Source organism: Raphanus sativus, chromosome 4, assembly GCF_000801105.2.
Source record: "Raphanus sativus cultivar WK10039 chromosome 4, ASM80110v3, whole genome shotgun sequence".
In the NCBI taxonomy this organism is placed as follows: Eukaryota; Viridiplantae; Streptophyta; class Magnoliopsida; order Brassicales; family Brassicaceae; genus Raphanus; species Raphanus sativus.
The window spans coordinates 32,569,751-32,582,102 of NC_079514.1; the positions used below are offsets into that span (position 1 = coordinate 32,569,751).

At 33.6% G+C, this 12,352-nt stretch overlaps 1 protein-coding gene across 1 annotated transcript; it reads left to right on the top strand.

The window, feature by feature from the left end:
- Positions 1-2,628: 2,628 nt before the first annotated feature.
- Positions 2,629-7,824, top strand: LOC108854493 (V-type proton ATPase subunit a2-like). Its single transcript, XM_018628067.2, has 18 exons — positions 2,629-2,905; positions 3,010-3,054; positions 3,152-3,274; positions 3,356-3,463; positions 3,706-3,816; positions 3,893-4,066; positions 4,327-4,464; positions 4,571-4,678; positions 4,791-4,898; positions 4,980-5,128; positions 5,487-5,640; positions 5,868-6,028; positions 6,115-6,321; positions 6,427-6,610; positions 6,700-6,783; positions 6,886-7,079; positions 7,236-7,295; positions 7,375-7,824. The coding sequence occupies exons 1-18, from the start codon at positions 2,756-2,758 to the stop codon at positions 7,577-7,579; spliced, it is 2,463 nt and encodes an 820-aa protein (XP_018483569.1). The 5' UTR covers positions 2,629-2,755; the 3' UTR covers positions 7,580-7,824.
- The last annotated feature ends 4,528 nt before the right edge of the window (positions 7,825-12,352 follow it).

Consider the following 12,352-nt stretch of genomic DNA (forward strand, 5'->3'; position numbering starts at 1 on the left):
AGAAAATCCCAATTTAGGTTGTCGTAGGCCTTTGAAATATCAATCTTCAGACAACCCCTAGTAGTTGGACCTTGAGCATTAAAATCCTTCACCAACTCCGTAGCAAGAAGAACGTTTTCACAAAGCAGCCTATCTTGCACAAAACCCACTTGGTTTCTCTGAACTACCTCCAACACACACAGCTTTAGCTTCTTTTTGATGAGTCTGGCCATTACTTTATACACTGTCGAGCACAAAGAGATAGGCCGAAATTGAGTGAGGTGGTCAGCTCCAACTACCTTCGGTATTAGCGAAATGGTTGTGGCATTGAATTTCCTTAATAACCGACCTCCTACGAAGAACTCTTTAATGACATCAACTGTATCCTTTCCCACTATCTCCCAAGCCTCCCAGAAAAACTCAGCCGCATACCCATCTGGCCCTGGCGCTTTATTTTTCGGCATTGCCAAGAGTGTCGCTTTAATCTCCTCCTCAGAAGGGATCATTACTAGCTTGTCTGCAATTTCTTGAGGACATCTGTAAACAAGTAACTCTCTGAGCTCCACCACTGATATCTGTTGCACTTGAGCATCATCTGACCCCAATAGATTCTGAAAGAACACCACCACCATCTCCTTTATCTGTGAATGGTTAAAAATACGATTCCCATCCGCATCTATTAGGTAACTGATGAAGTTTCTCATCTGATGTGCCAGGACTGCTTTGTAGAAGAACGTTGTATTTGCATCCCCACAATCTAGCCATCTGATTCTAGCCTTCCTGTTATAGAAAACCTCTTGAGCCTTTTCAAAGAACTGCCAGTTCTTCCTCGCCACAAATTCCTGACGAAATAAGGAATCTGAAGGAGCAGTCAGCAGTTGTAATTGAATCTCTTTTAACGAGTCTAAAGCTTCCTTAGCTCTTTGCTGAATATTACCAAACCCCTCTCTGTTCAATCTTCTACAGGTAGCTTTAGCCTTCTTCAACCTCTGCCCCAGAGAAAATAGCTTAGAACCCACCATAATATCTTCTTCCCACGCCTTCTTTAACTCCTCCAAGAACCTCGGGTGAGAAGCTAAAAAAGAGAAGTACTTGAAGCTGCACTTTCTAACCTGTGAAGATGAAGAAAAGGTTACCACCGCTGGCGAGTGATCTGAATCTCCCGGAGCTTCAAACATACTGACTGTTTCCGGAAACTGGTCCCTCCACTTATCACTACAGAGTACCCTATCAAGTAAGAAAACCAAAGCAAAAGACCTTAAAATGTTTTTTTCTCTTACCGAAAAAAGACAACACAATAAAGAAAAAAATCAAAAGATGTTTCATTTACATTTCAAAACACTCTTTTACAATTAATTTATACACATATATAAACAAAATAAAATATATTTTTCATTTCAATGTTTTTTTCTCGAATTATTATTTGTTTAATTTTATTAAAAAAACTAAAAATTATTTTAAAAATATTATATCATTTTTAGTTATTTTTTTAAAAAATGTTAGATACCATCCCTTAAATCTAAATCTTTAAAATAGATTAATGAATCAAAAATGTATAAATAGTTTTTTACCTCTCTTTTTTTTTGTTCAACAAATATCTTTTTACCTCTTCAATAAAATATTTTGTTCATTTTGATTCCAGTGGACTATATTTATGATAAAACCTTTTTAGAGCCACAACATCTCTAAATATTATCGGTTTCATCTACTTTTATCACAATTTTTGATTTTAATAGATTAGTTGTCACCGTACTTACCAGTGATCTGAAATATTTCTGGTTTCATGCATCCATGTTTAGCGAATTAGGGCCTGACTGGTGTAACCGCAGCGGTTGCGGTTGCGGTTGCGGAAGTTTGCGGGTGCGGGTGGTTGCGGTTTTAAGCGTTTTTAGAGATTTGTACGACTGGTATAGCTGTTAGAAATTGTTGCGTTTGCGGGACTCTTATGACTGGTAAACTACAAAACGCAACATCTGTTAAATAATAATTTAACAATATTTATATTTTATGTAATTATAAAAATATTAAAAATCATAATAATATGATAAATATAAAATTTATATTTATAAAATCATATTATTCAATTTTAAAAATTTATAGAAAATATTTTAGTTTTGAATTTTTATAATATAAATTGAAATATAATATGAATACATTTTACAATTTCTATTATTTCAATTGAAAATTTTTATTGGATATATTTAGTATTATTTTTATTTATTCTGTTTTTAAAGAAAAAAAAATTTACCTTCCCGCAACCGCAAACGCTAGCTGGAACTAGCTTTTGATTTTAAGAGGTTCGGAGCGGTTTGAAGCGATTTGTAGCGTTTTCTGTGATTGTTTCGAAACGCCAACAACCGCTATAAACCGCAAAAGCTGCGTTTGCGGGTGGTAGCGGGAAACCAGTCGGCACCTTAGTTGGTGATCAAGACAAAAAGTCTAATGAGCTTTCAAATACTTGGTACGTATTATGATCGTGTGCTAAAGGAATGCATGGGCTATATACCAGTTAGATAAAGCCCAAGTGAAATATGGGCCGTTACGATGAGACCAAGACAAAACTGTAATTTGCAACAGCATCGTAATCAAGTGAATCACCAAGGATCACATCACGTGGGTCAAACTGTGAAGGATCACAATTTAAAATACAATACGTGGCAGTAACTATACAAGAGAGGAGAAGAAGACGACAACGTCACCTCTTGAGAATTGTCGTTAAGCTCATCGATCCTCCAGAGGAACTGCGAATCATCCGTCATCAGCATCTGATCTCGACATGGCGGAGATTGGCGGTGGTGGTTGCTGTCCGCCGATGGATCTGATGAGGTCAGAGCCGATGCAGCTCGTTCAGGTCATTGTTCCGATGGAATCTGCTCATCTCACCGTCTCTTACCTTGGCGATCTCGGTCTCGTCCAGTTCAAAGACGTACGCGCGCACACTCTCTCTCTATGATGATTGTCCATTGAAATTTGTTATTCAATTGTGATTTTTTTTTTGTGGATTCCTCTTTGTTACGATCGTAATCGCAGCTTAATTCTGAGAAGAGCCCATTCCAACGGACTTATGCTGCTCAGGTAAACTTCATTTTCTCTTTCAGATGTTGAAAGAGTTTTCATATCTTACTTACATTGGTGTGGATCTCTTTTCTTTTGTTGATCTATGGATGAGAAGATCAAAAGATGTGGAGAGATGGCTCGAAAGTTGCGTTTCTTCAAAGACCAAATGTCAAAAGCTGGAGTTTCTCCCAAAGAGTTCTTAGGAAAAGACGTTGATATTGATTTGGATGATGTAGAGGTGAACGGTGGACATATGCCCTGCTTTTACTTTTTGTTTGCTTCATGCTTATTCTTTTCTTTCTTTCTTTCTCCTTTTCAGGTTAAGCTTGGAGAGCTAGAAGCTGAACTTTCCGAAATCAATGCTAATAATGACAAGCTTCAGCGCTCTTACAATGAACTTATGGAGTACAAACTCGTTCTTGAGAAGGTTTATATACTCTCATTTTTTACTCAGTATTTGTAGACCTTACTATACAAGAGAGTCCTGATTTGGTTCCTGACTAGTTTGGCAGCTTTTTATTTCTGTAAATATATTTTACCTGAGGAGAAAAGTAGATACTACTATAGATGATCTTTGGTCTGGATAATTTTAATGACTGCAAAAGGACTTTCCATAGTGTGAAATGTATATTTACATCTCTTGCATGTGGCTGTTGTGTTTTTTATTAGGCTGGTGAATTTTTTGCTTCAGCCCATAGAAGTGCTACCGCCCAACAGAGTGAGACAGAATCACAACAAGTAGTGGGTGAAGACGCTCTCGAGGCTCCTTTGTTGCAGGAAGTACGCGACTGTTTTACTTCTACAAGTTGTGTGTTTCTGCTGCAAATAGCGTTACAAACTTTCCTTTTTTAAACAGGAGAAGTCTGTTGATCCAACAAAGCAAGTAAAGCTTGGATTCCTCACTGGGCTGGTGCCTCGTGAAAAGTCTATGGTGTTCGAGAGGATCCTCTTTCGTGCAACTAGGGGCAACATCTTTATACGACAGTCCGTCATTGAGGAGTCCGTTGTTGATCCCAATTCTGGGGAGAAGGTTAGCTTCTTATGTTTGCATAGACACTGAAACTGCAGCCTGTTTCTGTTGCAGGAGTTTTTCTGCTTTCTTAACTGATACGATTTCTTTCTCGTCATTGGCTCATGCAAGTTAGAGTCTAAATTATATATATGTAGTTTCTACGTTTTCATATGCACAAGAATTGTTCTTCATGGAATGGTGGCTTTTGCAGAAAAACAAAATATTCATTCTGTTAGCCTCAACTAGAGATTGATCTTTTATCTCAAATAATGCTTCAGGCTGAGAAAAATGTATTTGTTGTCTTCTATTCCGGGGAAAGAGCAAAAAGCAAAATTCTTAAGATATGTGAAGCTTTTGGGGCCAATCGCTATCCTTTCAGCGAAGAACTCAGCAAACAAGCTCAAATGATGACTGAGGTATGTATTATCTTTCGATGTGTGAATGATTTATCTGATGTCTGCTATGTTGATAATATATTCTCAGAAACTGTTAACTTTGTGTAGTTTCCTCATAATGTTTCAGGTTACGGGTCGTTTAGCAGAACTTAAAACTACTATAAGTGCTGGGTTAGATCACCGCAAGATTCTTCTGGAGACCATTGGAGACAAGTTTGAGCAATGGAACCTCAAGGTCTTATATTATTTTAGTGATTTATTTTCACTAGTAGCGTGCTCATTATTGTCCAATGTCATATATTCGTTAGGTGAGATCACTAATCATCATTAACCCTTTAACCATGCAGGTTCGCAAGGAAAAAGCCATCTATCACACTCTGAACATGCTTAGTCTTGATGTGACTAAGAAGTGCCTTGTGGGTGAAGGCTGGAGTCCTGTCTTTGCAGCGACAGAAGTGAGTAACCTAGTTGCAAATAATTGAAATCATTGTATATATACTGGTGAGACAGGGATATTTAAAGTTTTGCATGTGCAGATTCAGAAAGCTTTGCAGCGTGCTGCGGTTGACTCCAATTCTCAAGTTGGATCAATCTTCCAGGTCCTGAGGACCAAAGAGATGCCTCCAACGTTTTTCCGGACAAACAAATTTACCACTGCGTTTCAGGAAATCGTAGATGCGTACGGGTAAGCTCCTCTTTCTGGAGTTTCCTGTACTCTTTGGGAAAGAGGAATTCGAAAATTCATTTGACTATTAACATTTGAAAAAGACCGTATAGTTTTAAACTTCTGCATCTTGCATACTCAATGTTAACTTTTTTTTGTTTGTTTTTGTTTCAACTTTTTTTTTAAAACTTTGCATTGACTTCGTCTCTTTGTTCAGTCTAGAAACTTTTTTCTAGAAGCTGTGATTTCTTTAATCAAGTCAGCTGGGTAGAATCAACCTTACTTGCTTACTTCGTTTTTCCGCAGGCACTGTCCATTTGCACTTAGAGTTTTGTCTCTTGATTTTCACTGATCTTTTTTTTTTGTCACTACATTTCAGTGTAGCCAAATACCAGGAGGCTAATCCTACGGTATTCACAATTGTTACCTTCCCCTTCCTGTTTGCCGTTATGTTTGGTGATTGGGGTCATGGAATCTGTCTGCTGCTTGCAACTATGTATCTGGTATTGAACGAAAGGAAACTTTCCAACCAGGTAATGTCCCTAATGGGCATAATCTATGTTCCAAATTGTTTGTTATATGTTGCTGTTTTAAGAGCTGCGTGCAAATGTCACATAATTTAATTGAGCATTCAAAAAGAGCGTGATAAACTAGGATATGTCATTTCCTTAGCTGTTACTTTTGTTACTCGTCAATGTTTTTTCGTTCTTGCAATTCCATATGCTATGCTAACCCATCAACCCTTGCTTCCTGACAACAGAAACTTGGGGATATTATGGAGATGGCTTTTGGTGGCCGTTACGTTATACTGATGATGTCACTCTTCTCAATATACACTGGTTTAATCTACAACGAGTTCTTCTCTGTACCATTCCCATTGTTTGCTCCTTCGGCGTATGAGTGCCGGGATGCCTCTTGCAGGTATGTCGATCGATTAGTTTCCCTAAACCCTGGGAAACAAATCTTTACGTTTCTAAGTTGCTGTCTTCTGCTCTCTTCTTGTTCAGTGAGGCTACTACAATTGGTCTGATCAAAACCCGAGACACTTATCCATTTGGAGTGGATCCTGTGTGGCATGGTACCCGCAGTGAGTTACCGTTCCTCAACTCCCTTAAGATGAAAATGTCAATCCTTCTTGGAGTTGCCCAAATGAACCTTGGAATCATTATGAGCTTCTGTAATGCAAAATTCTTCAAAAGCGCTGTAAACATATGGTGAGTTTATTCTAGTTAGTTCTTCATCCTATATTCCAAACAAATAAAGTCTGAATTAGTAATAGTTAAAAAAGTATATAATCGATTGATCACACATGATTCCAGGTTCCAGTTCGTTCCCCAGATGATATTCTTGAACTGTTTGTTTGGCTACCTCTCCGCCCTCATCATCATAAAGTGGTGCACTGGTTCTCAAGCGGACTTGTATCACGTAATGATCTACATGTTCCTGAGCCCTATGGAAGATTTAGGAGAGAATCAGCTTTTCCCTCACCAGAAAACAGTACAGGTTTGCATCGATACCAAACAACAATGCTCCTTCTCTGTATCTATATCTATATATATATATCATCTCATCTCATTCCGTTTCCATTTCAGCTCACTTTCCTCTTTCTGGCACTGATTTCTGTTCCGTGGATGTTGTTGCCAAAGCCGTTCATCTTGAAGAAACAACATGAAGCTGTGAGTCCCTTTCCTCGTCAGTTTAGTTATAAAGCTTCAAACTGAATAAATGATTGACCGTAACTGACACGTTGATTTTTTTTTTTTTTGGCTTTTATTCAGAGACATCAAGGTCAGTCATACGCACAGCTTGAGGAGACAGATGAGAGTCTTCAAGTAGAAACAAACGGGGGAGCTCATGGACACGAGGAGTTTGAATTCAGCGAAATCTTTGTGCACCAGCTCATTCACACCATTGAGTTTGTGCTTGGAGCTGTTTCCAACACAGCTTCTTATCTTCGTCTCTGGGCCCTCAGGTACAAAAGATTACCAATGCTTACCAGTATTATCCTAATCTTCACCTAACAAAAGTCGTATCAACAATAGCACTTGTCACTATCATCTAGCAGTAGGGTTTCATCGGTTCTTTTATGTTGAAGTATATAATGATTTATGTCCACGTTCTTGTTCAGTCTTGCACACTCGGAGTTGTCGTCAGTCTTCTACGAGAAGGTCCTCCTTATGGCTTTGAGGTAAGTAAATGCAGTTACATCTTTCTCTGCAAATCTCTGCACTTTTCACAATCTCACACTACTCTTCGATTTCTTTCAGTTTCAACAATATATTAATTCTCATCGTTGGGCTCCTCGTCTTCATATTTGCAACGGTGGGAGTGCTTCTGGTGATGGAGACTTTGAGCGCGTTCCTTCACGCACTGCGTCTTCACTGGGTGGAGTATCAGAACAAGTTCTACGAAGGCGATGGCTACAAGTTTGATCCCTTCACTTTCACTCTCCTCGGAAACGAAGACGAGTAAGTGAGTGATGATGATCTTTCTTTTGCCCTCTTCTGCGTATGTGCATATATAAGATAAGGTACGAGAAGGACTCGGAGAGTTACCTGCTTCAATCAAATTGTTTTATTTGTTTTATTCAAGACAAAAATTTGGATGTTTTCTACTTCCCATGTGTTGTTTTGCTTGTCTGTCAAGAAACCAAACTATTAGTAATGGAGGTAATAAGTTGGGGAAGGAGGAAAATAATTATTTAAGCGTATTAAAAATCCTCCTTTGTTGATTGTCAAGAAACTTCATATGTTCAAAATGATACATGGTTTAGTTTTTGTCACTTATATTAATAAAACACTAGAGTTTGATCCGTACACCCATGCGGATTATATTATAACTTGTAAAATCATTGTAAACTTATACACCATTAGTAATTATTGTGTTTTATAAACTGTGGTCAATGTTATTATATTTTTGTTGAATTATTATTGTGCTGGATGTATGTTTAACACAAATAAATGATTCTGGAGTAATACATTAAGCTATTAGTTATTTTTGTTTTTGTGTCTCTTTGTTAATCTCATATCCTAATATTAGAAAATTTGAAATTATTTATTATATTACAAATGGACTACATATTTTTGGACAACAAAAATCTATGTTTAAAACGAAACTGACATAAGTTCTTAAGAAAAAGAAAAAAACAACAAATAAAGTCAAGAAAGAGTGGGAGATAAGCTACTTTATACCACGGAAGGAAGTAGCTTTAGTATAAGCCAAGAAGAGTGAACAGGTAAGTATAACAGTAATTTTGATTTATATTTATACGAATGAGATATATCTCCAAAGAAAATCTCCGGGTCGTTTTTTCTTGATTATATCTTTATTATGATATCATTTTATGGAAGTACGATTAATAATAAACAGAAATTAAACCCTTGAGCAAAATAATTAAGGTATTTTAACTCTTAGAAACTCAATAAACAAAATTATCAAGCTTTTAGATTTTTGTACGTTGAGTACAATAGTTTTTCTTTAATATTATATATATACACACATATAGATATAGGGAACTACACATAAGGTGTGACTTGTGTATATTACTATATACGTTAGATATATGTGTAGCTATAACAGTATTTTTTAGTATCCGCTTAAATTGCTCATGATTTTTTTCTTTCTACACAGGTGTTAACCTTACTAAAATATTAGAGGAAATTTGTAATGTACTAACTTAATTTTATTGTTTGATTACAGGTTCTATATGAGACACACAGCTAAGAAAAATGAGACTGAAATAGACCAAGGGAGAGAGAAAAAAAAACTTTGATTGCATAATCAGGTAGGCTAGGTATCTTCTTCACCTTTGTTGGTTGATACTGCCCACCAGTTTGATATAATGAGAAGTTTTTCGAGAAATCTCCATTCTCCTATAGAAGATAGACAAAGAGGGATATATATATATACTAGTGATATTCCGGCGCTACGCGCCGGATTTGTATGTTTTTTTCTTACTTAAATTTATAATTTATTATATGGTCTTAGTAAAGAAAATATGTAAAATGAAAATATACAAAAAAATAATATTTTCTGATCTTTTTATAATGATTAGCGACCATAATATATTATTTTGTTTGAAGTTATTTAGTTCAAAGTAAAATAGCATAAGTAGTTGTTAATAATCGATTTAATAAAAATAGAATAAAAATTAATAGTCGTAAAAAAGTTTTTAGTTGAAATTTTAAATGCTCGTGTCATAGACTGAGCTTTCTTTCAATAAATGTTTAAAAGTGTTAAACCTGAGAAAGTTGATTAACGCATGTAGAAGGACCACCTGAGAAAAGAGATAATGCATAAGAAAACTGCTACTTTAAAAGTAAGCAATTATTAACTGGTAAACTGAAATAAGAAACCGGTGTACCTTCCCATTAATCAACAACATATCAACCCCAATATCTTTTTCCTTTCTTAACATTTCAAGCTTGCCAAAATTGTTGTAACCTAGTTTGAACATCTTTACACTGATTTGTCTTTAACTCTGAGCAATGAAACTGGAAATTCGACAATGATTGAATTGAAAAAGTAAAGGGAGTATCGTCCGAACTCTCACACCATCTATACATATACAATGAAACTGAGAAAGCAGGAACTAAAAAAGCATTCAATAGGAGATGGTGGGATGAATGTGATTTCTGGATTGATTATATGAATGATTACGTCGATTGCGTTGAAGAAGGAGAATTGCAGAGGCTATATTCTCTATCGTCAACATCAAATACAAAAAAAAATCCTATAAACCAATGTTTTGAAACTCGACCCGGACACTGAATCAAATGATTTACCTAATCACTGGATCAGTGGATTAACCACAGATGAATTGCGGGTTAATAAATAAATTAGTTTTATTATATAATAATATATTAGCTATGAAAACAAATATATATAAAAACTAAAGTGAAGAATTTTAAGTGTACATACAAAATATTAAAAATAGTTTAGACTATTTAAAAAAATTGTAACATAAGAATTATGACATCTAAAAAAATCAAGACATTTTTCAATCCAAAATAAAACAGAATTAAAACATTATTGTAATAAATTGTCAATAACAAAAATAAACTAACACCAGATCACATCAACTAATTTTGGTTTTCTCTAAATTTTAAAACTTACCAACAATTTTTTTCTAAATTTGTCACTTCATCATTTTGGGATATTTTTTAGTAAGAGCATTCTCTAATTTATTATAATCAATCTCGACATGTTTTTCTTCTTCAACAATCCAAACTCTGTTTTGTAATTCATATGATCATATGATTTTTTCTTTGATCTGTAAATTAAAAATGTAATGATTTGTATTAAATTAAATAAAAAAAATATTTACTCACCTTTCTTGCCAAAGTAAATTGTAGTATAGGAGAATAATAAGTCTCATCGTGCTTCAGTCTGTTTTACGGACGTGCAGCTCAAGCACAATCATGACTCACTTTTTCTTTTGCAAACGTAAATTGTAATATAGAAGAAGAGGAAGACGATATTAAAACTGAAATTTCAAAATTTTAATTAGAAATTTAGAATATAAAAAATAATTTCAAAATGTAACTTAAACTAAAAATAGTAAAAATAAAAATTATCTATTGGTTCAACCAGTGCTGCAATAAAACCCAAACTCGATTTCTATTGGATCACAGATTTATCAGTTCAATTACGGATCTAAATCAGATTCAAAACACTCTTATAAACGCTTGGACATGTATCAAGAAAAGTTTAACCTCCACTCTCCCCATTTATTTCACAATTAATACCAAAATTCATTAAATTTAAGTTGAGAAAATATTTTAATTATTAAAAAGAAAAGTTTAACCTCCCCTCACCCCGTTTATTTCACAATTAATACTAAAATTCATTAAATTTAAGTTGAGAAAATATTTTATTTACTAAAAAAATGCTACATTGCATTTTTCCCCCTAAGGAGATAAAAAAGTATACTTTATTAGTATAGATATGCTTAGTAAAATTGGTATGCACGTTATTATTATTATCGAATCTCATTAGTTAGATATTGCTTGATTGTAGGATTGATTTAACTGAGTATATTCTTTTTTTGTAGAATAATAAAGCAATATTAAAAATTGTAATTTATATTGAATCTTAGATTTAAAGAGAATCTAGCTTGATTAGTTAGTTCCATTTGATCTATTTGCAGTTAAACTCATTAACCATTGGTGATTATATTCTGCAAGATTAGATTTCAAATTAATTTATTCTTGATTTTAGGGAAGATAATTAGGAAAGTTAGAATAGAAGTGAATCACATTTATTATAACAAAATCCACATTTTGTTTAATAGAAACGTAAATTTAAGTTTTTGGTAAGTGAACTATGTGGCCAAATCGGTTATATAATAATTGTAATTTAGATTGATTATTAGTTCTAAATACAGTAGCATTAAAATGTAATTATTGAGGAAAACTAAGGGTCAAATTTTATTTGTACTTCACTTTTAATAGATTAAGATTATTCATATATTTCAAAAATATATGTTTTAAAAGATTCACACGTATATAAAAGAAATTATGATTATAAATGCATTATTTTTTTGTAACAAATTGTTCCCGTAACTTTTAGGGTTCTAACTTTTAACCACGATTATGTTTCTTTTCTGAAGTTTACAATTTATTATGAATTAATATATTAAAAATGTAATGTTTCTTACGTATTTTATAGAATAAAATTTTCGTTACAAAAGAAATATCATTTTACAATTTTAATGTAAATTTTATTAGTTTTATTCTCCAATTTGTTTCAATACAATTTTAATGTAAATTTATTAGTTTTATTCTCCAATTTATTTTTCTATTGATTGAAATATGGTTTAGATGTATAGGTAATATTGTTTTTATTTAGAAAATATACAAAAATAAATAAATTTTTAATTTACACAAATCTAAAAGGACATTTAAAATAAAATGGAGCAAGTTATCTTTTGAAACATTTTTTCTAAAACATGGATTTTTTGAAACATATCTATCTTATTAAAACAGGAACATTACAACTTCTTCTAAGTAGATTTTTAAAAGTGGACCTCATATATTTAAATTAAATGTCTCATTCTTTATATATAATACGTACTATAATCTAACTTTGCATTGATGTATTTCCTTAAATACAGTTCTTCTTTTTGTCCATATTCCATATATGATTTTTACATTTATTACATGTCGATTTAAATAAGATATATACTAAGAATACTAAAAATATTAATCGTTCTATAATTACCCTATACAATTCATTTTAAATTGA

Coding starts and splice junctions, on each gene's coding strand:
- LOC108854493 (XM_018628067.2), top strand. CDS start 2,756: ATGGCGGAGATTGGCGGTGGTGGTTGCTGTCCGCCGATGGATCTGATG. Junction 3,464..3,705: donor ACAAACTCGTTCTTGAGAAG/GTTTATATACTC, acceptor GTTTTTTATTAG/GCTGGTGAATTTTTTGCTTC. Junction 7,080..7,235: donor CTTCGTCTCTGGGCCCTCAG/GTACAAAAGATT, acceptor GTTCTTGTTCAG/TCTTGCACACTCGGAGTTGT.